The 16,530-nt window shown below is 42.2% G+C and overlaps 1 protein-coding gene across 2 annotated transcripts in view; it reads left to right on the top strand.

Moving 5' to 3' along the window:
• The window catches only part of sorl1 (sortilin-related receptor, L(DLR class) A repeats containing), a 184,573-nt gene that overhangs the window by 61,174 nt on the left and 106,869 nt on the right, over positions 1–16,530 (top strand). For both annotated transcript variants that reach the window (XM_061718703.1, XM_061718704.1), the window contains 9 exons: positions 1,038–1,126; positions 1,246–1,424; positions 4,306–4,492; positions 4,591–4,719; positions 5,693–5,778; positions 7,659–7,831; positions 10,033–10,164; positions 12,286–12,377; positions 13,356–13,602. In XM_061718703.1, the coding sequence (XP_061574687.1) occupies positions 1,038–1,126; positions 1,246–1,424; positions 4,306–4,492; positions 4,591–4,719; positions 5,693–5,778; positions 7,659–7,831; positions 10,033–10,164; positions 12,286–12,377; positions 13,356–13,602 (1,314 nt within the window). The remainder of the gene's footprint in view (positions 1–1,037; positions 1,127–1,245; positions 1,425–4,305; positions 4,493–4,590; positions 4,720–5,692; positions 5,779–7,658; positions 7,832–10,032; positions 10,165–12,285; positions 12,378–13,355; positions 13,603–16,530) is intronic.

Genomic DNA, 16,530 nt, shown 5'->3' with positions numbered 1-16,530 from the left:
CGCGCACCCTACGCCCGACCCTACGGCGTAGGCTCTGCGTTGGTGTGACGCAGAACCATAATTCCGGCTTGAAAGTAAACAACATGCGCCCAAGTACCCGTGCACGACAGGCAGACACACACGGGGAGAAGAGACAATTTCTTTAAATTTTATTTTTTTTTAAACTTTATCCTTATGAACGCATTTGTTATATACGGTAGTCCAACTTTCCTTATTTTAATCAGAACACTTTCTTTTTTCCTCTTCGGCGTGGAGTAGTGGGCTTGGAGCGGCAGCCATCGGTTAGTTTTTTCTTTTTAGATCCGAGGCTTTGCGTAGATGGTGGCTTCCGCAACTTTCAGGCGCTTTTTCTGCGCAAGCAAGCTTTATAGATGAGGCCCCAGGACTGAAGCGGAGCTGCGGCGCCGACATTATGGTTCCGCGTCGCGGAAGGCTCTGCGTTGGTGTGACGCGGGACCATAAATCAACGCACACGTGGAGTAGTGGGCTCGGAGCGGCAGCCATACACCGCATGCGCGCAGAGCACGCCTGTTTGTTTTGAAGCTGAAGCAGCCCTATGCTTAAAAAAAAAAGAAAAAGAAAGAAAAAGAAAATAACATTTTTTTATACTGACTTAAGAATGTTCAAGCTGCCTACCTCCTATGTGCTCAGTTTACAGTACACATGTTAAAATATAATAAAAGGGTCATCCTGCATAATTTTCTTTTCTCCTTCATTTTTTATTGTTTTATAAAAGTATCGGATCGGGACTCGGTATCGGCAAGTCCTCATAATCAAAGGACTCGGACTCGGACTCGGGGGCAAAAAAACCTGATCGGGACATCCCTAGTCCTCGGGGTTAGAGGTCTGGACCCTCAAGTCCTCGGGGTTAGAGGTCTGGACCTCTGGACCCTCAAGTCCTCGGGGTTAGAGGTCCGGACCTCTAACCTCGAGGTCAGGTCCATGGTACCTGCTGCAGGAGTTGAGTTCTTGCAGAGATCAACGTTACAGACGTGTGTTTTGGTGACAGTTCCTTGTCCTGGTCTCCTGGTTTGCAGGCGCTGGCAGGTCCTCATTTCTACACCTGGGGGGACCATGGAGGTGTGCTGATGGCCATCGCTCAGGGAGGCTCCACCAAACATCTCAGGTACGTCCTGCTGGCCCTGGTGATCCCTCTCCACAAGAGGAAACCGCTTCCTGCCGTTGGCTGGAGACTCTCTGAACATCCTGGTGGCTAACTCTGAATATCTGCCGTCTCCCCGTCAGGTTTAGCACCAATGAAGGCGAGACCTGGACTGAGTTCCAGTTCTCCGACAAGGAAGTGTATGTCTACCAGCTCCTGACGGAGCCTGGGGAGAAGAGCACCATCTTCACCATCTTCGGCTCCTACGCCGAGCAGAAACACAGCTGGCTCATCCTGCAGGTCAACACTTCAGACGTGCTGGGTAGGTGGACGTCTGGACCTTCAGACCCCAGCTCCTTCCAAGCTGCACCCGCACATCTCCAGACCAACCACAACCAGTCATGGTGGTCTGTTAGGGAAATCAATGATCCATCAGATTAGAGCTGCAGCTATCCAATATTTTAGTAATCCAGTATTCTACTGAAAATTCCATCGATTAAACGAGTAATCGGATAAAAGTTAGTTAAAGTTAAAGAGCAATTATAAATATACATAAGATGTTACTGTAGATGTTAATTGACATCACTAAGACTAAATTATATAATCCAGTAGGTTCAAGGCTGTGCATTTAAAAACCCTGAATTTACACCAGTCGACCAAATTCACTTATTCACTCAAAAAACTAAGGATCTTAACAAGAAATTTTCTTATTTCTAACCTAAAAATGCCATTACACCTGATAACACACATCACTTAAAAGGTTAGGTGTTTTCCCACGTGTTTCAATTGAACTTTCATTTGTGTCAAGCTAATTTAAATTCTAGTTAAGTTTTAAATTAGAGTTTTGGCAGTGTTCAAAATAAAATTATGAGATCTGCTGTATTGGAGAACATTTTCTTTTAGTTAAAACTGTAGCGGGGACAGATGTTTAGAGAAACCTATGTATGTACCGGGTGAAGGCTGATTTATGGTTCCGCGTTACAACAACGCAGAGCCTACGCCGTAGATACGGCGTAGGCTACGGCGTAGATTTAACACGGAACAATAATTTTGGCTTTAGAGGGGGAACATATAGGAGAACGGACCAGAATAATATAGAGTGGATTAAAAATAAAAGTTAAGCACTGAGCTACATGTGTCTCCCGTCTGGGCCATTGCAGACTCATTGCCTGAGCATGGCATGTTACAAAACAAACATATCAAACATATCTATCTCTTCCTTAACGTGCGCAGCGTCAGCGTGTTGTGCCGCATTAAATATAGTCCGGTCGAAATACAATGGTTTGAGCTGGTGAAATTAAACGAAATAAATAAAAAATAAAGAAATAAAGAAATAAAAAAAAGAAATTAAACGATTCCTCGAAGCAGAGAAAATCCCTCGATCATTTTTTGTAATCGAATTACTCAAATTATTCGAGGAATCGTTAAAGCCCTACATCAGATGATCTGTCTTTAATCACAGCTCAGAGGTCATAAAACATGTCTGTGAAGAACACGCCCCTAATCAATAAATACATGAATGAACTGCTTCGTGTAAGTTTACCTGATGAGGAACAAGACACCTCACTGATCCATGACGGTCTGCAGGAACCGTTACACAACCAGGCGGGTTTACAGTGGACCGTTAGACACTCACTACGTTTACATCAGTCAAAATTCAGGTTATTGCTAATATTCCGGTTACTGAAACATTCAGAATATTCCGTTTACATGGTAATTAATCATTGGGGATATCTGGATCAAACCAGCGCCACGCTCGGAGAACGTGGTGACTCAATTCCCGTAATTTCTGCTTCTTCTTCCTGTATCCAAATTCAAAACAAATGCTGCTTCGCGCAACTTTTCTCTCACCTTCTTGTAAATCTTCTATCCCGGTACTTTCTACCGTCTACAAATGCAGAAATGTTCATATCCTTCATTACATTTATGAAGTGATTAGTCTCCTCCTGGTCTTGTGTTTCTCCGTGTTTAGAAGAACTTCCTGGACTCAAAAGTAGTGATGCAACGATTGTTCTGTAACCGAAATTGTTCGGCCGAAAATGGCAAAAAAACACTTTCGGTGTTCGGTGGAATAAGTGGGAAAAAAACCGAACAATTAATAATGGCGTTGTAATATAAGGAAATAGATTGGCCGCTCCGTAACTGTTGCACACCACATAAGTCGTTGGCCGACCAAAACCTAACCACATAAGAATTTAACTTACATTCACCAGCAGGTGGAACCAAAGCAACATAAATCAATCTATTACAGGTGCGTTTAGATGACGAAATCAAACAGCGAAGAGCGTGGAGTGAAGTGGTGCAAACATGTCAGCAGTGTGGAAGTATTTTAGAGTGGCACAGAATAATACAACAATGGCTGTTTGCAATGAATGTTCTGCTCAAATATCTAGAGGGGGCACATCTGCAAAGTCTTTCAGCTACAAGTTTGATTTATCATTTGAAATGATATAAAAACCCTGAGCGCTTTAATGCATTTTTATTGTTTTAAGGCCTATGTTACAATGTTCAGTCAGTTAAGCCTAACGTAAGCTCAAAGATAGCCAAAAAAAATATTTTGCTAATCTATTTATTTTAAGTTATTGTTCTTTGCTGGTATAATGTCTGCTGGAATATTTAAGAAATGCTGGGAAATTAAAAAATGTTCAGTTTTTTATGTTCAACAAATGTTTTCTACCTTGTAATTTTGTAAAAGATTTGTTTCTTTTAAAAGCATGCCTAAATCAAATTTATTTGATTTATGCAATGGTGAAAAAATTGGCAAAATAAATGAAAAACTGAGAAGAACCATGTTCGGTATTGTTCGGTATTCGGCCAAGTGTTTATTATTATTTTCGGTTTCGGCCACAAATTTTCATTTCGGTGCATCACTGCTCAAAAGACCAGGATTCCTTGTGAACAGAGCATGTGCAGAAAACAAATTCCTGTTCCGTTTGATGGGGATATTCCGTTTGGTGTTTACATGACCCAATATTCAGGTTTTAAAAGGAGTAACCCAGGGCTCATATCGGGTTTTTAAAAACCTGAATATGAGCAAATTCCGGTTATTCAAAGGGGTTATTGGTGTTTACATGGCCGTGCAAATTCGGGTTATTGCCAATATTCTGGTTTTAAAAGGGTTATTGATGCATGGAAACACAGTCAGTGAAGCAGATCTGCCGCTGACCCGTCCCGGCTCCGTTGACACCCTGCTGGTTCTGCAGGTGTCCCCTGCTCCGAGGCCGACTACAAGCGCTGGTCCCCGTCAGACGAGAGCGGGAACGAGTGTCTGCTGGGGCGGGAGGTGACGTTTAAGAGACGAGCTCCTCACGCCACCTGCTTCAACGGGGAGGACTTCGACAGGCCCGTGACCGTCAGCAACTGCTCCTGCTCGCGCCAGGACTACGAGTGGTAGGACCGCCCACACGACCCGTCACATGACCCGTCACATGACCCGTCACATGACTGCAGGGTTCTGCTGCTGACCCGGTTCTCCTCTCTCCCTCCAGCGACTACGGCTTCAAGCTGAACAAAGACCTGTCCCTCCAGGTGTGTGTCCCCGACCCCGAGTTCCTGGGGGACCTGTACGCTCCTCCGGTTCCCTGTCCTGTCGGGACCACGTACCGCCGCAGTAAAGGGTAAATCACACCGCCCGCTGGCTTAGTTAGTTTTCTCCTCATATGTATGTACAGCTGTGTGAAAAGGTGTTTGTCCCCTTCCTGATTTTCTTATTTTTTTGCATGTTTGTCGCACTTAAATGTTTCAGATCATCAAACAAATTTAAATATTAGACAAAGATAACACAAGTAAACACAAAATGTAGGTTTTTATTATTAAGGGGAAAGAAAAATCCAAACCTACATGGCCTTGTGTGAAAAAGTGATCTATCTATCTATCTATCTATCTATCTATCTATCTATCTATCTATCTATCTATCTATCTATCTATCTATCTATCTATCTATCTATCTATCTATCTATCTATCTATCTATCTATCTATCTATCTATCTATCTATCTATCTATCTATCTATCTATCTATCTATCTATCTATCTATCTATCTATCTATCTATCTATCTATCTATCTATCTATCCAGGACTGTCTCAGAAAATTAGAATATTGTGATAAAGTTCTTTATTTTCTGTAATGCAATTAAAAAAACAAAAATGTCATACATTCTGGATTCATTACAAATCAACTGAAATATTGCAAGCCTTTTATTATTTTAATATTGCTGATCATGGTTTACAGTTTAAGATTAAGATTCCCAGAATATTCTAATTTTTTGAGATAGGATATTTGAGTTTTCTTAAACTGTAAGCCATGATCAGCAATATTAAAATAATAAAAGGCTTGCAATATTTCAGTTGATTTATAATGAATCCAGAATGTATGACATTATTTTTGTAATTGCATAACAGAAAATCCCAATATTCTAATATTCTGAGACTAGTCCTGTATATTTAAAATAGTGTCTTCAGAAATGCCCTCCTTCCTTACTTTGAGATGATGGTCTGGTTGCAGCGGTTGCTCTGAGCAGCACGCGGCCTCCATGACTGACTGAGGTTTGTACGGTGGGCGTGCGGCTGAGCAGAGTGAACTGTGTTGCAGGTACAGGAAGGTTCCAGGAGACAGCTGCAGCGGAGGAGACGTGGAGTCCAGGCTGGACGGAGAGATGCTGCCCTGTCCCGTTGGAGGTAACCAGTCTGCAGGACTCGGGAGCTGAACCGTGTCCTGCTGGGACGAGCACCTCGAACCCTCGCTTCCGCCATTTTTTCGTAGCGGTGTATCGCGTCATTCAGGCAGCCAATCAGCACAGAGCCTCATTATCATAGCCCCGCCCACTCAGAATCCTGCATAGATAATGAGGTTAGAGACCGGGATGATAGTCATGAATTTATTTAGCACAAACAATCAAAAGCTTGTTTTTAACACCTTCAAGGCCTGTTTAAAATAGGTATTAGATGCCATAATAGGTCCCCTTTAAACATCATGAACAAATCCGCTGGGACCCGGTGTGTCAGTGTTCACCGCAGACAGACTGCAGCTTCACCGGGACCAACGGTTCTGAACGCTAAAATATAAAGAAGACTTCCCAAAGTGTGATCCATGGTGAAATAGGAAACTGTAGATGTGCAGCTATATATAGATATATATAAGCTATATACACTGTTCCCTCCAGTTCTGCAGCGCAGCTTGAAAGCCCCACCACTGCAGGCATCGGCAGACGTTGGCAAGCAGCGATGCAGGCGTCCCGAACCTCCACAGGCCATTTCTGACGTTTTCGGTGTAAATCCAGGGTTTCTGAGAGAGGGCGATGTCGGGGCGGGGCTCCTTTAGGGAGTTTTCCCCCAGCTAACCACTGTCGTTGTCACTGCTCTGTTGGGGTTCTTCCAGAAGGCCCTCGGGGCAGGGCTTCTGTTTACATTTGCCTGCTATGCCGGTTGGTAAGAGGCGCCTCTGGCAGGTTCCTACGGGGGCTTGAAAGTGCTTGAATTTCAATGTCGTGTTTTCAAGGCCTGAAATGTGCTTGATTTTAGTCTAAGTGCTTGAAATTATAATTTCACAAAATTGAGATCAGACTGTATAGTTTAGTTATTACAAGGAGAAATAAAATCAGTAAGATGAAACATAACTAGATGTTTACAGCACAATACAATGTACAGAATTGTGACAGAAAGCGGAAAAAATAATTATTAATATACAGGACTGTCTCAGAAAATTAGAATATTGTGATTTTCTGTAATGCAATCACAAAAACAAAACTGTCATACATTCTGGATTCATTACAAATCAACTGAAATATTGCAAGCCTTTTATTATTTTAATATTGCTGATCATGGTTTACAGTTTAAGAAAACTCAAATATCCTATCTAAATAAATTAGAATATTCTGGGAATCTTAATCTTAAACTGTAAGCCATAATCAGCAATATTAAAATAATAAAAGGCTTGCAATATTTCAGTTGATTTGTAATGAATCCAGAATGTATGACAGTTTTTTTTTTTTAATTGCATTACAGAAAATAAAGAACTTTATCACAAGATTCAAATTTTCTGAGACAGTCCTGTAGATGTTTAAAGCACGATACAATGTACATAATTGTGATAAAAAGCGGAAAAAACAATTATTAATATATATATTCCTGTAGATATTTGACCCCAGCGATAAGGTGCTTGAACATTTTGAAAATTGCCCTTGAAAGTGCTTGAAAAGTGCTTGAATTTGACCTTGAAACATGTGTAGGAACCCTGCTCTGGGTACATGGACTGTGAACCGTGGATTGCTCCGATCTTTCCTCAGATATGTCCTTGTACAGACACTCCCAGCGCCGCTGGGGGACACAGGAGAGCTCAGCCGGTACAATCAAACGCTCAACAGTTAAAGTTCAGAGAGGGGATGCAGCTCACGCAGGTTTCTGAGGCGAGCGGGCTTTAATGTGGGCGTGGCCCAGTGACGGAGGGGTCGAGTAGGCGTAACGTTCTCTGTCTCTGTGAACAGAAGAGCAGCAGCTCAGATGCTGCCAGAACCCTGGATGACGGTTCATCCTGTTGTCGTCCTGCGTGTGTTTTGCAGAGAGCAACGAGTTCATCCTGTACGCCGTGAGGAACTCCATCCACCGCTACGACCTGGCCACGGGGGCCGACCAGGCGCTGCCGCTGGCCGGCCTGCGGGAGGCCGTGGCTCTGGACTTCGACTACGACTGGAACTGTCTGTACTGGGCCGACATCTCACTGGACACCATCCAGGTCAGTGGGGGGGGGGGGTCACATGCTGCTCTGCTTCCTCCGGCTGCTCCTTATGGAGCTTTTCCACTAGTACCTACTCAGCCCCACTAGACTCGCCTCGGTCTTCTCCACTAGGGGTCTAACTACCGAGTAGATACTTTTTCTGTAACTATTCTGCTGAGGTTCTAAGCTGCTGAGTCGGCTGTATCTGACATCATCACTCTACAGGCCACTGATTGGTCGGGGGGTTGGAGTCAGACGTCTGAGTCAGGAGGAGGAAATCAGAGAAAGAGACTCTGACGGATTCTGGTTCATTTTATTCAACCAGCAACGGCAGCAAAAGTCTGTTTCATGATCCAACTCTGAGGGTCAGATGTTCATAAACCTGGTGCTGAGGAGAGAATTAAAAAGGGATCTAGACGGAGATAAGGAACGACCAGATCTACCAGGAGCTCTGTCTCTTCATAGCTGCTCACGAGTCACGGCTCCAGCTGACTTTTCAGCAGCGCAGAGATGAACTAACAAAAAAAAAGAAACCAGGACCTGGATCATAAGGGGGAACCTCCTGCTGGAGACCAGCTGGACAGAGCAGGAAAAGAGAAAACAGACAGAGAGAATGAAGAACAGAGAAAGGAGAGACACAGTTACAATGGCTAGTGAATGCACTACAGGGATGAATATATAAGCAGATGTAGACAGCAGACACTGAGGTGGTCAGGGCATCTACCTCCATCCATACAGACAGGTGGAAGCAGCAGTGGGATGATCAGAGGGGGGACTGCAGGTCAGTGTGCAGCTCCTGAAGCTCTGGCCTGCAAACATGCACAGAAGAGAGTCAGGAAGCTGAGGACCATCTGCAGGGATCAGGGTTCAGTCTGGGGTCACTCAGCTTGGTGAGTGACCCCAGGGGGGTCACGCTGGGGGGGCCTGTGGTGCTGAACCCTAAGTGCGGCCTCCCATAGTCCCCCAAACCCCCCCCACAGTCCAGCGGGGCGGGGGCTGTGTGGAGCAGGAAGTTGATGGCGTCATCCGTTACATCAACTGCAGGGGTTCTGGGGCAGCGGGAGGGAGGAGGTGATGGAGGAGGTGATGGAGGAGGTGATGGAGGAGGTGATGGAGGAGGTGATGGAGGAGGTGATGGAGGAGGTGAGGGAGGAGGTGATGGAGGAGGTGATGGAGGAGGTGAGGGAGGAGGTGATGGAGGAGGTGAGGGAGGAGGTGATGGAGGAGGTGAGGGAGGAGGTGAGGGAGGAGGTGAGGGAGGAGGTGAGGGAGGAGGTGATGGAGGAGGTGATGGAGGAGGTGATGGAGGAGGTGATGGAAGAGGTGATGGAGGAGGTGATGGAGGAGGTGATGGAGGAGGTGAGGGAGGAGATGATGGAGGAGGTGATGGAGGAGGTGATGGAGGTGACGCCCTCCTCCTGGCTCCGGCGCTCAGCGCGCAGTGATGATGCTTTTGCATTTCCAGGTTTCTCTCACCGTCCAGGGCCCGTGGTAGAGGGATGCGTTGGGATTGGGTCTGGCGGGAGCGGGCGGTTTGAACTTTGCTGCGGGCGGCTAAAAAGAACACTGCAGGATCTGGATGTAGCCTAGCGACAAGATGGAAATCAATGACGTGGAAAATAAACCTCCAACAAAGTCTTTACAAGACAAAGACAAAGCAAGTCAGATATTTGGAGAAACTGTGTTTAGTGTCTGTGGAGCATCTTGGAAGAGACGCAGGGATTGGAACCTCAGTCGGTCAGAAACATTCTCTTCCTCCACAGCAATATAATGGCCAAGCGATTCATTTGTTAAACTAATTTGTTTTATTCGTTAACTTTGTTTGTTTTATGTTATTTATTAGTGTTATTTGAGCCACTCACAGCCTCATTGCTATAACCTCAATCACATAATTGATGCACGAAAGGCAAAATAGCTTGTGGATGATGATGATAATAATGGATTTGCATCTAACTTTCGGTCAGGTGACCTATGAACTGTCAATCATCCATCAATCATCCATCAAGCTCCACAATGATGACGTTAACATTAAATCAGATAGATTTGTCCAGGACATTTCTCTTGCGTTCTCTTGAGTTTTCGGGAGCGGGAGGGAGTGGAACACACACGTTGCGGGCGGTAATGGTCAGGAATTCAGCGGGAGCTGAAGAAAACAGTCCCGCTATATCAGGGTTCTAGCCCGTGGTCCGTCTCTGACTCGTCCTCCGTCTCCCCCGCAGCGTCTCTGTCTGAACGGCAGCACGGGTCAGGAGGTGGTGGTGAGGAAGGACCTGCAGAACGTGGAGGCCCTGACCTTTGACCCCATCAGCCGCCTGCTCTACTGGGTGGACGCCGGAGCGCAGAAGATCGAGGTACGTCAGCAGACGACGATGACAGACGCTCTTCATAAATACCGTATCGGCCTGATTATAAGACCCCCTCTTTTTCAAGACTCAAGTTTGAAAAAAGACTTTTTGAAAACCAAATGAAATTTTTAGACAGAAAATAATTAGAGTACATCTGAAACAAATGATTTTAACAGTATATTCAAGAGAAAAAGCCTGTTATTTTACCTCATTCAAATCATCATGTTGAAGTTTGCATCATAACTTCTCCTCAGCTGATGGTTAACCTGCCAGATTGTCGCTACGTTTCTCCATTTTCTGTTATCTCTTCTCTTATTTTCTTCTCTTTTCTTTCTTACCGCTATTTTTGATTTTTCTTCTTTGTGACAGGGGTTGGCTTTGTACAGAAGAGTATTAGGGCCAGGCAGGAGAAAAAATATTCGAGAGAAGATTTTTTTCATTGTGCACTTCAAGAAAAAAGTCGAAATGTCGAGATTAATGTTGAAATACAATTTCTTGAATAAAGTTGAAATACAATTTTGTGAATAAAGTCGAAATGTCTCGAAATTGTACTTCAACATTATTCTCGACATTTTTACTTTTTTCTCAAAGTGCATAATGAAAAAAAAAATCTTCCTCTAAAATCTAATTTTTATTTTTTCTCCTGCCTGGCCCTGATACTCTTCTATTCTATTCTATTCCGTAGATTTGGCCTGGTAAGTTGAGTTCAGCATTCGCTTTAGAGATATCTGGCGCCATCTAGTGCTGTGAATGGGTATAATGTCTAGAACCCCCACTTTTTCAGTCTTATTTCAATGCAAAAAACACTCTTCTATTCGGGCCAATACGGTACTGAGGGAGCTGACTGACACGGTTAACGGGGACGGTACTAACTTTAATCTTTGACTCTAACAAGAGTCTTATTTAGACTAGTTCATGTTACCTGATGCCTGAAGCAGGAAGTGATCAGAGAGACCATTATTATGGATTATTGGTTAACGCCCTGAGCTGGCAGAAGCTTCACTTTTCACCGGTCTGAGAGCCGTTTCTGTTGCATCAGCGAAGGTTTCTGCAGTGGGGAACCTTCAGGGCCTTCTTTGCCTCCAGAGGCCTAAAGTGAAGAGAAATAATAATAAATGCTACAGTATATGTTAGATGTCCTTGAATAATGTTTGATGTTTTTTATCTGTGCTGTATTTATTTGTACCAAGGGACTCCAGATGCAAATGATCCTAAGGCTAATTCGGGTGTAATGCATCAAATGTTTACATTTATGTTTTTAATTGCACATGGTCCCTCTCAAATAGAATTTGAGTAAGTAAATAAGTAATAATAATAATAATGATAATAATAATAAAGTATTGTATAAAAAATATATATTTTTCATTTCTGTCTCATTTAATTTAATACAATATATTTAACAGATGTTCTCTCATCTATGTTCTAAAATTAAGTTTACTGTCAAGTTCATGTCCTGAAATCCAATCAGAATGGATCCCTGCAAAAACTCAAAATCTTACCAAGAATATTTGTCTTATTTCTAGTTGAAGTGTCTCATTTTTAGTCAAAAAATCTCATTACACGTAAAACAAGAGTCATTACCAGAAAAATAACTTGACAATTTTCACCTGTTTCAAGTACATTTTCACTTGAAATAAGTAGAAAAAATCTTGTTCCACTGGCAGATTTTTCTACTTATTTTAAGTGAAACCTACTTGAAAAAGGTGAAAATTGTCAAATAACGAGTTATTTTTCTGGTAATGACACTTGTTTTAAGTGTAATGAGATTTGTTTGACTAAAAATTAGACATTTTAACTAAAGATTTTGAGTTTTTGCAGTGTTCACGAATACCGGGGATGGCCAAGCTATGTGTTCTGGTGTGGAGAGTGACGGGCAAATCCACCAATCACGGTTAGATTTCAAGTGGGCGGGAATAAAACAAAAGATCGTAGGCCTTTATGAAGTCCCAACATCAAATCTCTGCAGAGTGCTGAGAGACGGTTGAGAGACGGAGTTAGATGGCGGAGGAAGAGTGACGTTGTACTGTTGCTTTTTTCCGCTGTGATTTCTGTCCTCTGTGATGAGCTGAAGGCCCAGCGTTGCAGCTCACGGTTCACCTCTGGGTCTCCGGGGTGTTGTGTTTGCAGGTTTCTAACCCCGACGGGGACCTGCGTCACACGCTGCTCAACTCCTCGGTGCTGGAGCATCCCAGAGCCCTGGTCCTGCTGCCCGGAGAGAGGTAGTTTTATGTTCATTATATAGCCTTTATTTAACCAGGTTAGGAGTCTCTCTTACAAGGGAGACCTGCCCAAGATAGCAGCAACAGTTACAGAATTACAAGATAAAAAACAAACAAACACATGAATGAATGACATAAAGACATAATTAATGAAAACACTTGCATACATACATGAACTCCACTGTTTTCATCAGATCTTTAAATTCAGTCACAGGTAGGAGGTTTGGTAAATGCAGTTGGGATTGAAGTTTATTCCAAACATCTGGTGCTGAAAACCTAAAAACTTTTCTTCCCAAATTCCGTTCTTATTTTCGGAACAACCAAATGCAAAATGCATTGAGCAGATTGTAACCTCCTTGTTTCCATGTTAAAAGAGAAGATAAATAAGAAAGAATTTTACCCAGAATGGCTTTATAAATGAACATACAGGACTGTCTCAGAAAATTAGAATATTGTGATAAAGTTCTTTATTTTCTGTAATGCAATTTAAAAAAAAAAAAAAAAAAAAAAAAAAAAAAAAAAATGTCATACATTCTGGATTCATTACAAATCAACTGAAATATTTCAAGCCTTTTATTATTTTAATATTGCTGATTATGGCTTACAGGTTAAGATTAAGATTCCCAGAATATTCAAATTTTTTGAGATAGGATATTTGAGTTTTCTTAAGCTGTAAACCATGATCAGCAATATTAAAATAATAAAAGGCTTGCAATATTTCAGTTGATTTGTAATGAATCCACAATGTATGACATTTTAGTTTTTGTAATTGCATTACAGAAAATCACAATATTCTAATTTTCTGAGACAGTCCTGTAGATGTACACACACATCTATCTTCTTCCTCAGAAGAAACTTTGACTTCTTTGATGCTTGTCGCTGCTTGTCAGAGTTAATGTTTCACTCTCAGTGAGGATAAAGCAGCTCGTGTGTCTGAACCCTGGCGTTAACCGTCCTCTCCCGCCTCTCTTCCCCCAGCCTGATGTTCTGGACGGACTGGGGGGACCGGGCGGCCGGCGTCTACCGCGGCTCCATGGACGGCACCGGCGTGTCCTGCATCGTGTCGGAGGGCGTGCGCTGGCCCAACGGCATCACGGCGGACGAGCGCTGGCTGTACTGGACGGAGGCGTACAGCGACCGCATCGAGAGGGCCGACTTCAGCGGGCAGCAGAGGACGGTGCTCATGGAGGGGCTGCCCCACCCCTACGCCATCGCCGTCTTCAAGGTAGGAATGGGCCATATTTTACCCTTCACGATGTATCGTCAAAGAAATTCCCCACGCTAAGAATTTGTCATCTCGCGGTAAAAACGATAAATTCTCGTTGATGAGGTTTTTGTGTAACAAACATGGCAGAAGGCGGATCTGAGAGCGAGGAGCTCGTTGTTAAACGAGGCTCCAGCTCCGTTATCTGGAACTGGTTTGGATTTAAAAAGAGAGACGAGGAGCAAACATCATCTATTATGTGCAGAGTCTGCAAAAAAACAGTTAGTGCAAAGGATGGCTTTTATTTATTTGTCCTGTTTCTTTATTTATCAGGTTGTATTTTTTTCTACTTTGTGATTTTATAAGCTAGGAAAACTTGAAGGACAATGGTACTTTTGCTGTTTCACTGTTATCCCACTGTTTAAGCCATACAGTTTGAATAAATGTTGAATCTGTTCTTACATTTTAAACTTGTTTCATTTGAGTCATTACAGTTTTGCAGTACAGGTGTACTCATTTAATCGGTTTTTTTTTTTTTTGAAATTCTCTTTTTATTTAGAACAGCAGTATTCCAACATACACATTTATGCATTCAATCTTTAAACTTAAATGATTCTGTCCCTACTACTGTCCCGACATTTTTTATGAACAGTAATTGAAAACACTAACAGAAAAATAAAAAATAAAAAATAAAAATAAAGAAAATAAAAAATAAAAACCAGGGAGCGCACCCATGTTTACAGTCATTACATCACATAAAAAAATAGTTCACATGAAATCGGATGTGATTGGTTTCACATACTCAGTCCATTTGGACCAGATCTTATAAAAGTTTTCTTTCTCAACCTTGAGGGAGGCAGAGATCTTCTCCATAACATAGATCTCGTAGATGATCCCAATCCAGTCATCGATAGTGGGGGGTTCTACTTTCAACCATTTCCTTGTAAGACATTTCTTACTGGCTGCCAACAGTATAGTCAGCAGTTTTTTGTCTTTTCCATTCCACGTTTCGAACCTTATGTCTCCCAAAAATAAAGTTTCACAATTCAAAGGCATGGTTACATTAAAAATATTCTCCACATGCATCTGTATCTCCTTCCAAAAAGGTCTTATAACTTGGCAGTCCCAAAAAATATGGAAGTGGTTAGCTCCCTGAGACCCACATAGTCTCCAACAGGCATCCCCGCTGCCCTGATATCGTTTTTGAATGGGTGTGATAAAAAATCTGGTAATACTTTTCCAACAGAACTCCCTCCAAGTATTTGACCCAGTTGAGATCCATTGTAGTTGGCATATTCTTTCCCAGCTTTCCTGTGTGATTATTACCCCTATTTCCTTTTCCCATTTGCTTTTTATATAATCTGTATCATCTTGTTTGGAAAGTTGTATGGTCTTATATAATTTGGAGATAATTTTATTACTTGATTCAGATTTAATTAATGATAAAAAGACCCCCATGAACCCTGATTCATCGATTCCTAACCCCTCTTTAATGTTTTTGTCAAAGTAGTGTCTCACTTGTAGGTATCTAAAGAAATCCTCTCTTCCCAGACCATGATCCTTTTGAAGGGTTTCAAAACTTTGAAATGCCCCCTTATGGACAAATGAATAATAGGTAGTTAGGTCTTTTGTAATCCATGTTTTAAATCTACTGTCAGTTTTATTTGGCGCAAAGTCTGTATCATAGGCACACCACCTCATTATTTTAGATGTGTTTTGTGCTCTGGAAATTTGAACTATTTCCTTCCAGGACATGAGGATGGTGCTTGTCAAAGAGTCTTCTGGAATGTCCAGCTCTCTTTGGAGTTTGTAGTCACTTAGTAAAGCTGTTATTGGGATTCCCCTTATCATCGTTCCTTCTATTTCCTTCCAGGCTGCAGTGTATGTTGGTGAGCAAAGACAGATCAAAGGTCTAAGTTGGGCTGCATGATAGTAATCCTGCAAGCAGGGAAGACCCATTCCCCCCTTTTCTTTTCTTAATTGCAGCGTTTTAAATTTGATTCTGGCCCTTTTTCCTTGCCACAGATATCTCGCTATTAGTCTGTCCCATTCTAGAAACTGCTTAGCTGGTATTTTAACTGGCAGACACTGAAAAAGGTACAACATCCTTGGTAGAATGTTCATCCTGATTGATTCTATCCGGGAGCTTAAACTTAAAAAGGGAATAACATTCCATCTTTGTAAATCTGTTTTAATTTTTGAATTAAGTATGTCGTAGTTGATGCTATATAATCTTGTTAAATCTCTAGGTAACAAAACACCCAAGTATTTAATGGACTCAGTGTCCCATTTCCAATTATATTTGGTTTTAATTGAGGCTGGGGGATCATAGTTAAACGTCAATACTTGGGTCTTTTTGATGTTAATTTTATAACCCGAAACCAAACCATATTCCTCTAGCAATTTCATCAGTTTTGGGAGCGTCTGAGTGGGCTGTGTTATGCTTATTAACAAATCATCAGCAAATAGGGCCAGTTTTTGCTCTCCAGATGTCATTGTTACTCCCTTTATATCGGTCCTCTGCCTAATTAATTGACTCATGGGTTCTATAAATAAGGCGAAGAGGAGCGGCGACATACAACACCCTTGTCTTGTTCCTCTCTCCAGAATGAATGTACTGGTTAGGTTTCCATTGAGTTTAATTCTAGCTGTTGGTTTGTTATAAAGTTCTGCAAGAGTGTCAATTATAGTTGTATGGAAGCCAAATTTTGCAAGTACCTTATAGAGAAATGACCAAATGACTGAGTCAAAAGCCTTTTGAGCGTCCAAACTCAATAACATTGTCTCCTGTCCTTGTTGTGCGATTTGTCTCATAACATGCAGTGTCTTCCTGATGTTATCTTGTGTCTGTCTTTGTCTGACAAAGCCGGTTTGGTCATTATGTATTAATTCTGGTAATATCAATTCTATTCGCTTAGACAGTATGGAGGTGAATAATTTATAGTCGTT

This window comes from Cololabis saira, chromosome 4 (assembly GCF_033807715.1).
Source record: "Cololabis saira isolate AMF1-May2022 chromosome 4, fColSai1.1, whole genome shotgun sequence".
NCBI lineage: Eukaryota > Metazoa > Chordata > Actinopteri > Beloniformes > Belonidae > Cololabis > Cololabis saira.
This window is presented reverse-complemented; position numbering and strand designations above follow the sequence as displayed.